The following is a 15,846-nucleotide window of genomic DNA, read 5'->3' on the forward strand; positions in this document are numbered from 1 at the left end:
TCATTTGATGGTTTTAGGTCTCACCTGGGCTCCTATGACACCTTCCTTTCCTGGTGGGCCATCAGACCCAGCAGGTCCCTAATAATCAAAACCAAAAATTGGTATTTATTGTGCCAAGTAACTCTAGTCAGTACAAATTTAATTATCTAACAATTATATTAAATATATTTTACATCAGGTCCAGGATCCCCCCGAGGTCCATTAGCACCAGGCAATCCAACTGAGCCAGGAGGTCCTTTGTCTCCTGGGGCTCCTGATGTGCCCTGTTTTCCTGGAGGACCCTACATGAGTCATGAGCAAGCAGATTAGTGGAGGTCTTTTAAAAAAAAAGTAAACTCAGATGTCATTTAGTACAGTATGTACACCATAGGGAACAGTAAGTACTTGAGGCAAATTTCTATTTCTATTCAGTATTTATTTACCATTTTAATATTTCAGCATGTAACAACAAAATTTATTTATTTAAATATTTAATTCTGAATGTTTTGTAATGGATACTGACAGCTGGCCCAGGGAGTCCTGGCATTCCACGTTCTCCTCTTTGACCAGGAAGGCCTACAATTCCTCTTTGCCCCGTTGTTCCAGCAGGACCTGGCGGACCATCAGGTCCCTAATGGAAATAACCGTTAAGATTCTGTTTTTACACTTTAGTATTTCACCTGAGAAACATCTGGTGCACTTACTGGTGGTCCATCTTCTCCAGAATCTCCTTTGTCTCCAGGGCTTCCAGCAGGCCCAGGGAGACCTCTCTCTCCCTGGCGTCCTGGGGGTCCATGGTCTCCTCGAAGACCAGGAGGACCCTCTTTTCCAGGAAGACCAAGTGGACCTGGTTCACCAATAGGACCCTAAGAAAATAAATTTTAAATAAAACTTTCAAATGTTTTGAATTTTCATAATTTCTGATTTGTGATTGTGGACCTCTGTAGTCCATGCAACATACCGTTGGACCAGGTGGGCCAACTCTTCCAGCAGATCCAGGGAAACCTGTTGGGCCCTAAACATTAAGGTTTGTTAACTGACTAGCCATTAAAAATGCATGATACAGTATTTGTTATCACAACTATACTCACAGGTGCCCCCTGTGTTCCTCTACCACCCTTTGGTCCAGCCACACCAATATTACCCTGTAGTCACACATATTAAGAAGGAGATTATTAATTCACTAGCATCTTCATAGCACCTTCTGAAAACCATTTTTATGCAAGTGTTTTGTCACCTGTGGCCCTGGAGGACCAGCCAATCCTTGAGGGCCAGGAGATCCAGCATCACCCTTTTGTCCAGGCTCCCCAGGTGGTCCTTTCACACCAGGCTGACCATCAATACCCTATGGTTTTGAAAGCACACCAGATTCAGAACCAGTTTACTCAATGATCTGAAAAAAGCTTTGCATTTTTGCATAATTTAATTCATACAATATCAAACAACCATGAGTTTTTTGTCAGATTTCAAAATGTATACTTACCGCTGGTCCAACAAAGCCTACAGCACCTATTGGCCCAGGTTCACCACGGGATCCCTTGGTTTTAGCACAAATATTTGTTATTAAATCAATACATTTGGCTAATTTGAAACATTGTTGCCTTCAATGTCACTGGCATTGCTTCAACTCACTGGCATTGCTCTTGATCCTGGAGGTCCAGGTGGTCCCTTAGGGCCTGGTTCTCCCTGTTAAAACACTACGTTAGAATTATGTGGTAGAAGAAAACAATATTACAATAAAATATAGATAATAATATGACAGAAGGTGTGTGTACCTTCTCACCACTTGGACCAGCAGGTCCTGCAGGGCCAATTGGGCCTGTCAAACCCTACATGTGAAAGACAACACATCAATATGAGATTATGATCGGGCCTGCTTGAAAAAGTATTTTACAGTTAATCCTCTGTTCGATTACTAACATGTCTATGTTACATTTGTTTATGCTTGATATTGAGATGTATGCTTTTATCTCAACTTTTGTCAGTTTTAAATGTTTCTTTCAAATTTATGTCACTGAAAATCAATAAGAGATAAATTAAGGCAGTGGTTCTAAACTATTTGTACTGAAGAGAAATTATCAAAATCACAGTAATTCAACAGGAATAGATTAATATCATGGCTAATTTATTTTATTTTTATATTATTTATTGAATTTAATTTTTAAATTTTTGTCATTGGCACCATCAGAATGATTTGCAACCCACCAGTTGATAACCACTCGATTAAGATGTTTTAAAAATACAAATAATTACCCTTGCACCGTCACTTCCAGGAGTGCCCTCTGACCCCTTCTCACCAATAGCTCCCTAAATGTGGGAAAAGGTTAATTAAAGAACTACAAATATAAAAATATCTATGTGCACACTGTAAATCAAATTTTGCTACTCACTCTCTCTCCTTTTGGACCAGGTGGGCCAGATATCCCTCTTTCACCTGGCATTCCCTGCAAACCGGGAGGGCCTAGATCACCTACTGTGCCAGGAGGCCCAGGGCTACCCTACAAAAAATGTAACAGAATGATAAATTAACATTTTAAAAACATTAAAAACAACTTTTGTCTTAACTACATATGTCAGGATTATGAAGTAGCTGCATAGTGTCAGACTTTGTTCCATGTGTTGTGTGTGTTTTCCTCCCCCCATGTGCTCTGTTTATTTTTATGCCCTTATTTGGTCCTTCCCATTCCGGTCCTTATGTTCATTTGTTCCAGGGGTTCCCTGTTTAGTTTATTTGATCCCAGGTGTGTCCCATTAGTTTCTGTGTATTTAAAGTGTGTTCTGCCCCTCATTTCCCGTCTGCTGTTATATGTCATTTTGTGTCCTCAGTGATTTCCTGTGTTCCTAGCTTTGCGTTCATTAAAGACTTTGGAATTTGCTTTACTCCTCGCTCCTTCGTTCCCGTTCTCCCAGTGTGAATCGTGACAGAACAGCGGACCTACAAAACAGTAAGCGGCGCCCCTTTTCCCCGTGTTTGTTTTTCGTTTTGAAAGTTTTTTGTTTCCCGTTTGTTTCTCCCCGTAGTATGAGGACCGCCCTGCTGTCAAGCCCACCGGCCGCGGCTCACTCATGCCTGCTGGCCGCTCCGAAGACAAGCCCACCGGCCGCGCCGTTGTCAAGCCTGCTGGTCGCGGCTCACTCAAGCCCACCGGCCGCTCCAAAAACAAGCCCGCCGGCCGCGGCTCCCACAAGCCCGCCGGCCACTCCTGAGTCAAGTTTGCCGGCCACTCTGAAGTCAAGCCCGCCAGCCGTGGCTCCCACAAGCCCTCCGGCCGCCCCAGAGCTCGCTCCAGTGTCGGCTCCAGCCCCAGAGCTCGCTCCTGTGTCGGCTCCTGTCCCCGAGTCTAGCCCACGGAGGGCTCCTGTCCCCGTGTCTAGCCCAAGGAGGGCTCCAGTCCCCGAATCCAGTCCAGAGCGCACTCCTGTGCCCGCGCCTCGAGAGTGCCCACCAGTGCCCGCTCCTCCAGAACACCCTCAGGACCCCATTCCTGCCAAGATGCCTGTAAACCTCTCCAAGTATTTTTTGGGGGAGGGAAAAAAATAATTTTGAATGATTAAATAGTCATAAATCAAGCACCTGGAAGCCATGCATTCCAGGAGGTCCCTGTTCGCCTCTCTCACCTGCTGGACCCTGAAAATCAAGAAATAAAATTATAGATTGTACTCTAATTGCACTCTTCTAATTGTAAGTTTAATAGCTATACAACACAATAGCAAAAGCAGATGGTTGTGTAGAGATTGTACAGAGACAAAATGGCACACTTACATGTGGACCTGGTGGACCAGCTGGGCCTACTTCTCCATCTTTGCCTGGTGGTCCCTATGAGAAAGTCAGAGTTGAGGGGTAAAGTTCATTTTCATTTAGAACAATGTGATTGCTCGAATGTTCAAAGGTTTTTGTTTTTTTTAGCATGTTGTTATGCAGTTACACTCAGTTGTTGTGGTGTCAAAAGTAGTTAATACATTTAACTGCTGTAACTCACCCTTTGCCCAGGAACTCCTGCAGATCCCTGCTCACCTGGCTTTCCTGGATCCCCCTAAATTATTGTTCAAATGATAAGTCATGTACTTATAGAGAATATATTAATAAATGAATAAAAAATTCCACTCACACTAAAACCCTTTGGGCCTATTGATCCCATAGTTCCAGGAGGGCCTTTTGTTCCAGGTGACCCTGCAGGCCCTGGGCGCCCGTCCTCACCTGGAGCACCCTGTAGAAGGTGAATGGTAACATTTCTTTATTTTCTGTTAAAAATGTGGATATTTTATTCCAGTCATGAATGGAAAACATCAGATAAAGGTACCAGTGGTCCTGGCTTTCCTTCGGCACCCTGAACTCCAGGTGTACCTGTCAAACCCTAAGAAAAAGAGGATGCAAAAAATTTATTAATGTATTTGAAGGAGTTGGTGCATTCTTCTCTGACTTTTCTACGATAAAGACACAACACATGAAAAATTTCACTTACCCTTGCGCCAGGTAGACCTGGTTCACCTGTTCTCCCTGGATCGCCAGTAGAGCTTTTAGGACCAGGAGTTCCTGTAATTCCACGGTCACCTTGTGCACCCTTAGATAATTATGAACAAAAGTATTCAGCGAATTAAATTCAACTAGTTAATACTTTGGATTTAATTGAACTCTTTTATTACCTTTGGACCCGGTAAGCCATCTTGACCAGGGAAGCCTCGGTTTCCAGGTGCCCCCTACATTAGACAATAAAAACCCCATGAAAATTGAGGTGGTTTTCTAAATTACATTCATGCAGTCTGCTTTTGTAAAGGCAATAAAAAGAAAACTAGACTCACTCTCTCACCAACAGGGCCGAGTGGGCCAACAGAACCTGGATCCCCTCTGAGTCCGCGTTTTCCCTCTTCTCCCTGAGGTCCGATTACTCCCTGGGCTCCCGGTGGACCCTATTACAAAAAAATGCATTACACTTAAAGGTAATTTCTGTGTTCTTTGTCTTCTCCTAGTTTTTGTACCTGTTAGAAAACAGTTACTGTTTTTGTAATTATGTTTGATGACATGGTATAGAAATTGCATTCTTCACCTGTGTGAAAAAAGATATATATATAGGTCTACAGTATTATTCAATCAAAACTTACAGGTTCTCCTTTAGGTCCAGCTTCTCCTTTAAATCCAGAAACACCTACATCTCCCTTAACACAACATAAAACAAAAGACTGGTTTGAGATTCAGTGTTCTTAATTGTTCTTAATGATACACATTTTAGGGCACAACTAGTACATATATTGTAAGCTATTTTACATTATATGAACACAACAAATCTTCAGTCCATAAATGCATATGACACAACATGAGCGAAGAATGCCTTACCCCTTGACCCTTGATCCCAGGCTGTCCAGTGCTTCCCTGAGGTCCTGGTGGGCCAGTTGGGCCCAGCAGACCAACAGGACCCTGAGGACCAGGAGCTCCCTAGAGAAAATGATATTGTGTTAGTTGCCTATTTCTGCATTTGTAATCCAATGAAAATTGCAATATTTTAACATTTTTGCTGATTTCCATTAATGTATTACGTAAATATTTTTTTCTTTAACATACCACTGGGCCTTTGGAACCTGGACCACCGTCAGTGCCCATAGGCCCCTGAAAAATTCATTATCATGCTCAATTTGCATCACAGATTAATAAATTGACTTTGGATCTGTGATCATGTACTTCAAATTGACAGTCACAAACATACTTGTTGTCCCGGTGGTCCATGTCTGCCTAGATGTCCTGTCTCTCCTCTTTGTCCCTGTGGCCCCTCTGGTCCCCTCACACCTGTAGGTCCTGGTTGACCCTGTATAGCAATTATATTTCTTTTTAATACTAGATTTAACAATGTTTTAAGGTAGTATTAAAGTTCAGCTGAACTATTACAATATATAGGATTAATAGCTATATATGTAAAAATGATACAAAACTTATGTATAGGCCCTAGGTCCTTGCTATCATTACCAACCTTCATGCCTGGGGCTCCAGGATACCCTGGGGCACCATTAATTCCCAAAGGACCCTTAAACAATTAAACCATTAGAGATTAGCATCATGAGGTTTGTAGCTGCTTGGTTTGTCACATATTATCCTTTGGTTCATTAAAATCTCTTACCATTGGACCTGGTTTTCCAACATTTCCTTGAGCACCACGCATACCCTGAAATAAAAAAGAAAAATATTACCAATAATAATAATAATAACACTACTCTTATTATACTCAAAAGCTCTTATTAAAGTTATCGGAAAGGTGCTATCACTTATTAATGTTTTTACTCTCACCGTTGTGCCACTTGGGCCTGGGCGTCCTCTTTCTCCTGGCATTCCCCTGGGTCCCTGCATTTAGCAACAGGCCATTTTAATTTTATTGGAAATAAGGCTAGAAGCATTTGTGGCAGTGTAAGAATGAAGAATGTCTGTTTTTATTTACTGGATTCACATCAGTAATTCTACTTTAATTGCAGTTTGCAATGTATTGGGATGTGGTCTTCTTACCATAGGACCAGGGGCACCCATTGCACCAGGTCCACCAGATTCACCCTAAAATAATAAATAATATATGATGAAAATGTACTTAGAAACATGAAATGGTTAATACAATCATATTTAATATTTGTGTGTATTTATAAATAGACAAATATGAAGCCCTACAGCTCTGCTCTTTTAAAGCTTTGTCAATATTAACTGTTAGGGTTTATAGTGAGTGGCTACTTAATAATGAAGTAAAATTGCATAATGTAAACCTTTGATCCCACAGCTCCACGTTCTCCTTTAAGTCCAGCTAGACCTTGGTGCCCCTGAATTATGAAAGGACATAGCAGGATTATTATTTTGTTAGACTCCATCTAGAAACCTAAAAGTAACAATAGGCAGTGCTGGGGAGTAACTACTCACATGTAACAGAGTTGCGTAATTTAATTACAAAATAAATGTGATTGTAATCTGTTACAGTTACTGAGAAAAAAATGTGTAAATAAATTACAGTTACTTATGAAAATGTTAATGATTACAAAGGGGGTTACATCTGAATATTTTCACACGCACACACACACACACACACACAGACAGATTTAATTAATTTCTTCCCAAAATGCATTGACAGTTCTAAAATATGATACATCAATGTTTCAGGAGTTTAGGACACAGAATAGGACACACGCTTATTCGATAACTGTTTTATTTTCTATTTGGGTTGATGTATATGCTTTATTTTTTAAGATTAACTGTTTTTTCCAAGGCATTGTTAGATGGCAGTGTTTCCTGACATATTTTCTATGCAAAGATTTGATTTCAAAAACAGTATCATAGCTATTAAATTATATCTTGTTATGATTTTAAATCTGTATTTAAACTCAGAACGACCTCAAAGTAAAAAGATGTGCTAAAGTCTGGTTTTGTGGTGGCTGTGCTATCAAATTAAATGTTTATAATCTTAATTCAAGGATTTTGAAAGTCTGACAGTAATCAGTGTTGAGTATTACTGTAGGGTTAACCTTGCCTGGTTTAAATGTTTGAAAATGATTAACAGTTGAAAACGTTCATTAGAAATTTAGAAAAGTATTCAAAAAGTAATCAAATGTAATCAGTTACATTACTTTAACAAAGTAATTGAAATAGTTACACTATTTATTGCATTTTAAATAGGGTAACTTGTAATCTGTAAACTATTACATTTCCAAAGTAACCTTCCCAACACTGACAATAGGAATATAATTTTGCACTGGTAACTTCAAAATCATTCTTTGTAAATTCTGCATTCTATTCTAGTATTCATGTGAATTGTCTTTTCAACCAAGGGAACTTTGTGCTGAATAGTTGGTTGGTGCTTGTGCAAAATAAGCTGCAATTACTTATTGTCGAACATGATGATTGTATATTTATTTTCATATTTTGTGAGTGAATTCTGACATAGCTTACAGGTATTTCATATGATGTATTGTGATGAATTCAAGACAAAACTGGTGGCCTGGTGGATGATCTGTAAGTAATTCCAAAACAATGATGCTTTGAAAATTCAAATGCACTCAATAAGAGGAAAATAGCACCTTGAAAAGATCCCCAGACCAAGAGAATGAAATTCTCACACTTGACAAAAGTGGGATATAACATTGAGAGAGAGCATATAAAACAGCAAGGTTCAAAAATCTGAGACTACTAACAATGCTTCTACTTTGTATTCTTGTAATTTATTGCAAAACGAGTGCACATGGTCAATGTCACAAATTAGCTTATTTGATTAGTGACCTCCAGAATCTTAAAATATTTCTTATTCATTGTTAGTCATATTGTCTTTGTTGTAACTTTTTTAAAGCGCAACCACATTTCAATAAAAAAAAATAAAAAAAAGCAAAACATGTAAATCTTAAATGAGGCCTAGAGACTAAGAATTTACTCACTCTGAGGCCCTTTAAGCCTGGTGGCCCTGGCGTCCCTGGAAATCCTCTTGCTCCCTGAGTATAAAAGTTATTCAAACATAAAACTAAATGCAAACAATGCCATCCAATGATAAAAGCTGCTAATAAAGAATGGCAATTATTACAGAAGATCCTGGAAATCCCATTTCTCCTGAACTTCCTGAAGTCCCTGCTTCTCCCTGTGACAAAAAAAATAAAAATCAATTTCAGATCCTGTTTAATTTTTCCACATTGCTGTGAGGATTCTCGTGATACAGCATAGAGTACTCACATCTTCACCAGGCTTCCCTAAAGGACCCTCTGGTCCTCTCTGGCCAGCACCACCCTATACAATGCAGAACAGTCATTACTAAAAGATGATTAAACATAAAAACAATGATACATTCTACACATGGAGTGCTCATTTAGTAACAAAACAATGCATTATAACCAGAATCATTTTTGTGACTTAAGTAGTATGATCATGGAATTTATTAGAAAGGCTGAATCTGCAGCATTGAAAGGGGTAATTCAGCTATTAGTCATCTCATTACCTCATAATTGGTGCAGACTCTTAAAGTATATTTAATTCTTAAACAATAAAAACCTGTCTAATAAGTCACTTAAGTTAAAAAAAATTGCTAAGAATAGATCCCGCCGTCTTCTGTGCCTCATAATGTTCAAGCTTTTCTTAGTATAAGGATATGTAACATATCATTTGCAAAAAATTGCAAAAATCATTTGGTTTTGTGATCAGAAGAAAGGTTTTCTGGTAAAACTTTACAATAAGGTATAATTTGTTACCATTAGATAATGCATTAAATAACATTAATTAACAATGAGCAATGGTTAGAGAAACTGACTTTTAACCCAAAGGTCATGGGTTCGAGTCTCAGTACCGGCAGGGATTGTAGGTGGGGGGAGTAAATGACCAGCGCTCTCTTCCACCTTCAATACCACGACTGAGGTGAGACCCTTGAGCAAGGCACCAAACCCCCAAATGCTCCCCGGGTGCAAAAAATAGCTGCCCACTGCTCGGGGGTTGTGTTCACTGCTGTGTGTATGCACTTGGATGGGTTTAATGCAGAGCACAAATTCCGAGTATGGGACACCATACTTGGCTACAGTATTCGTCACATCATTTCACTTTCACTTATAAAACCACTACAACTATTTATTTTCTTTGATAATGCGAGCAGCCAAAGTTGTGGTTCCCTTTAACAAATGAGCCATGAAAATTGTCTGCGATATGCGAAACATCTAGTACTTTTTGAGTTTATCCTGGCTGATGTTTGCTTTGAAATAAAGAGTGTTGTGAAGTTTTTATGAAGTCTTCACAGGCAGTAGACAATTAATCATGTTCCCTCACCATTGGCCCTGGCTCTCCTACATCACCAGGAGGTCCCTGTGGTCCTGACGCCCCCTAAAGGAAATTGAAAAACATGCTACTGCTGGAAGCCATATTCTTTTGACCTGAAATCTGTAACAAAGATTTCTTATCAAATAAATACTTACTGGTGCTCCATTTGGCCCAGGCGGTCCCCTTGTTCCTGCCTCCCCCTATTGAAAAATAGCTTTGTTACTAGAATAATCACAGAGTGCTTATGAAACAGCACTTTTTGAGCACAACACAGCACCCAAATCAAATGATGCAATTGTCTCATTCTGTACTACTCCAGCTTATTCTTTTAACACAGCATTGCAGTGATGCGAGTATGATACATTTCTTGTAATGCTCTTCATAAGTGTGTGGTTTATATGATATATAGTTTTGTTTAAATTACAGAATCTCCACTTACCCGAACTCCAGGCATCATGGCATGCTGGGCTCCTGTTTTGTCAGCAAATCCTCCGGCCATATGTGAAGACAACTCACCCTAAGTAAGAGAGGACATGGGCTTTATTAATTATTAACTATATCTATATATTGTAACTGTTGTGATTTTTTTTTTTTCTTCGACACTCTGTTTTTTTATATTCTGTCTTGCAGTCCTGCTTTCAACTGGCCTGTGATGATTAATGAAGCTATTAACTATAAACTCACTCCTGGGGTATGTCCTGGGGGCCCTGGCTCTCCTGGCTGTCCTGGAATACCAGGCTCTCCGTCATATCCTGGGGGACCCCTGAGACCCTACAATAGACATTAAAATCAGGCTAAAATAACATAATATTACAATAATATTTCTTTAATCACATTTTGAAATTAATTTGCTGTTTCTTACAGGTCGACCTTTGGATCCGCTGTCTCCTCTGTACCCTGCAGCTCCTGGAGGCCCCTGTATAATAAGCATAACATTACATAATTAAAGTAAATAAAAACAGACTTGATAGCACTATAGTCTGTGAAAGTTGTTGTCATAGTTGTCACACATAAATTTCTGATTTCAAGAAGACTGGATGAATTTTGCCAGTGTATAAAGTTTCGAAATAATTTATTAGCAAGGCTACATGAAAAGTTCAAATAAAGCCCAAACCAGTTTAAGGCAAATAAACTGAGCTGTGCTCTGTCCCCATCTAGTGTCCAGACATCAGAAAATATATTTCAAATAATCTACTAGATACTGTAGCTATATGTGATTGATTAACTGCACAAAGCACAGCATGAAAACACTGAAGCACTTATTTTATCACATGTTCAGTTGTATAATTGGATCAATTTGATTGATCTATGTATTTATATTGATCAGGACCCTATATAAGTAAATGAAAGAAATCTTACCATTGGTCCGGGACGACCTCTTATTCCAATAACCTATAATCAAGATTGAATTTTTGTATTATTTTCAAACTGTACAAATATTATTATATATCCATCCTCATGTAAGATAAATGTTCATTCAAACATACAGTTGGGACATCTCCAGGTTCTCCTTTCTGACCCTGAAATCAAGAAGAGTAAAACTCAAAATAGAAGATACTGGACTGGCAAATTTATTTATTTATTTATTTAAATATTATAGCATACCTTGGCAATTCTGCCCGCTGACAGGAAAAAAGAAACAGACATTTTTATCCATTCTAAAATTTCTAAACACTAAAGATTTGCATGAAGATGCTAAATGAATAAAAATTTCTTTTCAAGGTTTTTGTCGTGCGCATCCTCACCTGGTCTGCCATTACCACTGCTGTGTGTTGTGTCACTCTGGCAAATAGGACAGCACTCTCCTTGTGGGATTACTACCTTTGCACAGTTAGACACTTCATCACATTGCACCTCATCGCACAAGATGGTTCCGCTGTCACAAACACAGATCCTGCATGGTTCAGGTTTCCAGATGTCTCTGTTTGTGTACACCTGTCCGTTCTCTGTACAGCTCAACTCATCCTCTATGGGCAAAAAAGGTAAATACTATATAAATATTGTGTACACACACATATTTTTATTTTAAACTCTTTGTTAATAAAAATCTGTCATATATAGTTACACTCTCTCTCTTTGTGTGTGTGTGTGTGTGTGTGCTGTTGGTTGTGATTAGACCATTGCATGAAAAAGGTACTTTTTGTGATCCTCAGCATGTGTAAACAATGACTTTAATTAGTTTTAACATGTATTATTATAGGTGTTTTTCTAAACGCATCAATAAAATACAGTAACTTTGTATGTAAAGTTATATTAAGTTTCTGGTCCCCATTGACTTCCGTAATAGGCCTATATATTTTTCCCCCATATAACGGAAGTTAATGGGGACCAGCAACTATTTGGTTACCCACAGTCTTCAAAATATCTTCTTTAATGTTAAACAGAAGAACAAAACTTAAAGGGGTGGTTGATTATGATTTCACTTTTTAAACTTTAGTTTGTGTGTAATGTTGCTGTTAGAACGTCTGCAAAGTTAAGACGCTCAAAGTTCAACACAAAGGGAGATATTTTCTTTTAAAGAAATCGCTGTTTAAGGACTACAATGAGCTTCTTCCTGGGTTTGTGACATCACTAACCCCAATGTTTACATAAACCCTGCCCCCAGGAACATGCAACTACCTGGCATGACGTTTCCGGACAACATGCACTAGCTGGTTAGCGAATCACAACACACTGGGCCAGCTAACCAATCTGAGCCCAATTGCGTATTTCTGAGGGAGGGGCTTCATAGATGCAGGAGCTCAACTGACCGTTTTGACGAGAATGGAAACAGCGGTGTTGAATAAAGGTAAAATATGTCAAAATAATGTTAAAAAAAATCGAAGCATGAACAGGTTACACTGCACCCCATAAACACAATCAAGCCTTCGAAAAAAAAAAGCTGATCAACCACCCCTTTAAGGTTTTTTTTTTTTTTTTAATGAACTATCCCTTTAAATGATTTTCCCCTCTCTTCTTTCATGCCATTTGGTCTATTCCCAGCCTCATGCTTCCAAATTCAAATATGCACCTTGAAAGTCAGACTTTTTCATCTTTCTTCATATATTAATCTTTATTTGATGCAAATTTTAAAATATTACTTTTCAAAATGGAAATTTACTTTTAAAAATGGAAAAAGCTAGCACTCATGGAATCACCCGATTATGTGTGTCATGCCTTGCAACTAGTCCAAAAGGCCAGATAGATGTGTAAAAGCGCTGGTATACCCTGAGAAAGTGGCTGAGAATTACTGGAAATGGTGATCCCTTGCCTTTTGGAAAGGCTCTGGTGGGAAGACATGAGCTAATGCTCTCCAGGAAGTCTGATTCATAGGCTACATATTCTTTCCAACAGACCTCTACTGCAATGTGCAGTTCAGTCCGTCATTAAAATAAAGTTAAACTATTTAAAATAAACTATTTCCTAATAACATTTTCAAGCTATGAAGTACAAGAACTTTGCAGAATAATGAATAGCTGTGGCAAATGTTCAAATGTTCACGTTCAGCAGTACGGTTTGCTGCTGTAGTACCAGTACACCAGGTGGCACCCCTGAGCTTTATCCGGCTGCCTTCAGTGAAACCTTTCGGGTTTTGTTCTCACCTGAAATCTTCACCCTGAAAAGGATGTTTTTGTACCCCACTATTTGAGAAAGTTTAATACGTTGTAATACTAGCGACAAAGCAAGTAAAGAGCAACAGAGCAGCAGGTAAAGATCTGAAATTTGGCCGCTCATATCGGTTTTTGCACTGTGCTCATAAGGAATGTTCAACACGTATTGATTCTGGGATGCAGATCAAATGTGACTAATAGCTAACGGGGAGATACGACCAAAGCTCAACCTCTTGCTCATTCAGAGCGTTCAAGCTAATGAATAAATGTAGCATAAACGAATTAAACGGATGCATTAGGAGGGTGTTGATTGTAAAATGTTGATAGCTTTTTGACCTGAGGGAATTAATATAATGTGTCAGGGAAAGATGCCAAAGAAAAGAGAGATCTTTTCCTGAACACATGGCTGCTGACGAACTTGGAGAACACACCAGCAAACATGCTAGTTTATATGCAGCTTACAACAGTTTTCCAGGATTGCTAATATTTAGTAGCCTACTCTTTATTTATTTATTTATTTTTATGTGTTTCATTTTTTTTTTGCACAAGCAAGGAACAGGATTTCTGGAAGTTGGACAAATGTTTTCTCTGTAGGTTTGTTCCGAACGGGGTTTCTCTTACTAGAGAGTGATGAACAAACGGGAAGCAGGAAACCCCGGAGTGGGGCTTAAGCGGAATAATTAGCTACTGAATGCATTGAACATGGGAGGGGAATTGATTTTGCAGTCATGTTCCAGTTTAAATGTTGCATGATGCACATTTCCATGCTTTGGCCTTTTTTATTTTATTTTTTTCCCCCCCAAGCTGGCCAATTTTTATCTGAAATGCATGTCAATATGCACATCTTATAGATGTGTTTGCATAAAAGCAATGTTATACTCTCATTCCTGCTGTTGGTGAAAATTGTTACAGTAGAGAGAGAGAGAACACTTTCATATTCCACAGTCTATGGTATTCGCAGCAATTTACAGAAAACAAATTAAACTACAACACATGCAAAAACAGATGTAATCCAGGTAGAATTCACATATAGGATAATAAAATGGATCAATGGTCAGAATTGTAGACAATACAGCTGGAACTGTCTGTTCCCTTGTGAATAATAGATGAGTCATCATAAATTTATGGGAGGGGAAATAGCGTTCACAAGCCACCCATGAAAACCTTACCATTAAAGGTGAAGAGAATGCTCACTCTTTCCCTCAGTTAGCTAATTCATTGCAGACTCTGTGTTTTCTACAGCAACGGTTAAAATCCCCTAGTGATGAGGATAGCAAAAGCATGGTCCTTTGTGGACTTCTGACGTACATTTTCCACCAGTCTTCTAGTCTGGCCTGACCTGACCGCACTGAACATGCTCAGCATTACTCCATGTCAGCTAAAGTCTGTGTTTCCCTCCCAAATGCTCAGACTTCCGTAGGCACGGTCTAGGATAACAATGGGCAGCTTCTTCTTTACAATTTACATCTCCAGCAAGATGCTGCATTGTGGGAGATTAACTGTAATATAAATCACATGTATTTTCCTTTGGTTTATGTGGAAATACTCATAACTTGCTGTGTTCAGGGACTTTTTTGTTGGAACAAGGCCCTATGGGTTAGAAAATGACCTTATGGAAACAGTGACTCATCTGAGTCTGTCTTTCCAACACCAAGTATGTGTTTGTGTGTGAGAGTCTGTAATTCAATAAATGTAAGGTTTTCATCTGAACGTCAAACAATGTGAAATTCTCTTTTGATTATATCCTGATTTTGAGAACTTTATTGCTGAATGCTGATGTCCAGGAATCACACTATTTAGGAATTTTTTTTTTCATAAAGGAAGCATCTGTTTTTACAGTTAAACAAGATAAGCTGCATTCAAACTCCAGGGAAACTTTAAAAGGGGCTCCAGTCTTGCTTTTTAAAAGCCAAGGACACAAATAAATCATGTGACTCACAGACCTCTGACCTCTCTTGTAATTAACTGATAGAGTTCTCCACAGTTCACACACAACTCCCTCTTTTTGAAGAAGAATCTGTTTGAAAATGGGATGTCCACATTGTAATTCAGACTGTCATTCAAGACCAATAGACCTCAAAGTGATTGTGAAACCTATGATTATTCAAGCCTTGACACTCTTCAGTGTCCTTGCGGCTACCCTTTGCTAAGATACAAATGAAGATCTTCAAATGAAGAGTCACTGATTTCACTCTAGGGAGAACAACCTAGTTTGTACAAGGAAACATGTTTTCCTCTGGTTTGGACATGTGCCTTTTTTTTTGCTTTCAATGATGTGCGTGCAGTGAGGGACTTGGCCCAGAAAGGTTTTTTGGTAACACTTTAAAATAGCGTTCAGTTGTAAGGCATTTATAAGTGATTAGTTAATGACGAACTAATCATTTACAAAACATAACTATGTGTTCATAAAATGATTAATAAGTGATTTGTTAATGTTTTGTAGATTGAGTTATAAATCATTTACAAGTGATTAGATGATGATTAACTAATCATTTACAAAACATGACTATACGTTCACAAATGATTAAGTAA

At 38.7% G+C, this 15,846-nt stretch overlaps 1 protein-coding gene across 1 annotated transcript in view; it reads right to left on the bottom strand.

Annotated features, from left to right (window-relative positions):
• Positions 1 to 15,846, bottom strand: part of LOC107714354 (collagen alpha-2(V) chain-like) — a 31,520-nt gene that overhangs the window by 5,534 nt on the left and 10,140 nt on the right. Inside the window, exons 2-42 of the mRNA XM_016520176.1 lie at positions 11,470 to 11,691; positions 11,330 to 11,346; positions 11,212 to 11,244; positions 11,084 to 11,116; positions 10,587 to 10,640; positions 10,409 to 10,495; positions 10,164 to 10,241; positions 9,880 to 9,924; positions 9,734 to 9,787; positions 8,657 to 8,710; positions 8,511 to 8,564; positions 8,368 to 8,421; positions 6,715 to 6,768; positions 6,467 to 6,511; positions 6,254 to 6,307; positions 6,087 to 6,131; positions 5,940 to 5,993; positions 5,679 to 5,777; positions 5,537 to 5,581; positions 5,312 to 5,410; positions 5,080 to 5,133; positions 4,780 to 4,887; positions 4,624 to 4,677; positions 4,443 to 4,541; positions 4,281 to 4,334; positions 4,089 to 4,187; positions 3,960 to 4,013; positions 3,743 to 3,796; positions 3,554 to 3,607; positions 2,370 to 2,477; positions 2,233 to 2,286; positions 1,755 to 1,808; positions 1,612 to 1,665; positions 1,463 to 1,516; positions 1,217 to 1,324; positions 1,071 to 1,124; positions 941 to 994; positions 684 to 845; positions 503 to 610; positions 174 to 281; positions 25 to 78 (exon numbers count right to left, since the gene is read on the bottom strand). Of these exons, the coding sequence (XP_016375662.1) occupies positions 25 to 78; positions 174 to 281; positions 503 to 610; positions 684 to 845; positions 941 to 994; positions 1,071 to 1,124; positions 1,217 to 1,324; positions 1,463 to 1,516; positions 1,612 to 1,665; positions 1,755 to 1,808; positions 2,233 to 2,286; positions 2,370 to 2,477; positions 3,554 to 3,607; positions 3,743 to 3,796; positions 3,960 to 4,013; positions 4,089 to 4,187; positions 4,281 to 4,334; positions 4,443 to 4,541; positions 4,624 to 4,677; positions 4,780 to 4,887; positions 5,080 to 5,133; positions 5,312 to 5,410; positions 5,537 to 5,581; positions 5,679 to 5,777; positions 5,940 to 5,993; positions 6,087 to 6,131; positions 6,254 to 6,307; positions 6,467 to 6,511; positions 6,715 to 6,768; positions 8,368 to 8,421; positions 8,511 to 8,564; positions 8,657 to 8,710; positions 9,734 to 9,787; positions 9,880 to 9,924; positions 10,164 to 10,241; positions 10,409 to 10,495; positions 10,587 to 10,640; positions 11,084 to 11,116; positions 11,212 to 11,244; positions 11,330 to 11,346; positions 11,470 to 11,691 (2,882 nt within the window). The remainder of the gene's footprint in view (positions 1 to 24; positions 79 to 173; positions 282 to 502; positions 611 to 683; positions 846 to 940; positions 995 to 1,070; positions 1,125 to 1,216; positions 1,325 to 1,462; positions 1,517 to 1,611; positions 1,666 to 1,754; positions 1,809 to 2,232; positions 2,287 to 2,369; positions 2,478 to 3,553; positions 3,608 to 3,742; positions 3,797 to 3,959; positions 4,014 to 4,088; positions 4,188 to 4,280; positions 4,335 to 4,442; positions 4,542 to 4,623; positions 4,678 to 4,779; positions 4,888 to 5,079; positions 5,134 to 5,311; positions 5,411 to 5,536; positions 5,582 to 5,678; positions 5,778 to 5,939; positions 5,994 to 6,086; positions 6,132 to 6,253; positions 6,308 to 6,466; positions 6,512 to 6,714; positions 6,769 to 8,367; positions 8,422 to 8,510; positions 8,565 to 8,656; positions 8,711 to 9,733; positions 9,788 to 9,879; positions 9,925 to 10,163; positions 10,242 to 10,408; positions 10,496 to 10,586; positions 10,641 to 11,083; positions 11,117 to 11,211; positions 11,245 to 11,329; positions 11,347 to 11,469; positions 11,692 to 15,846) is intronic.

The sequence above is a fragment of the Sinocyclocheilus rhinocerous genome, unplaced genomic scaffold (assembly GCF_001515625.1).
Source record: "Sinocyclocheilus rhinocerous isolate Xijiao unplaced genomic scaffold, SAMN03320098_v1.1 scaffold449, whole genome shotgun sequence".
In the NCBI taxonomy this organism is placed as follows: Eukaryota; Metazoa; Chordata; class Actinopteri; order Cypriniformes; family Cyprinidae; genus Sinocyclocheilus; species Sinocyclocheilus rhinocerous.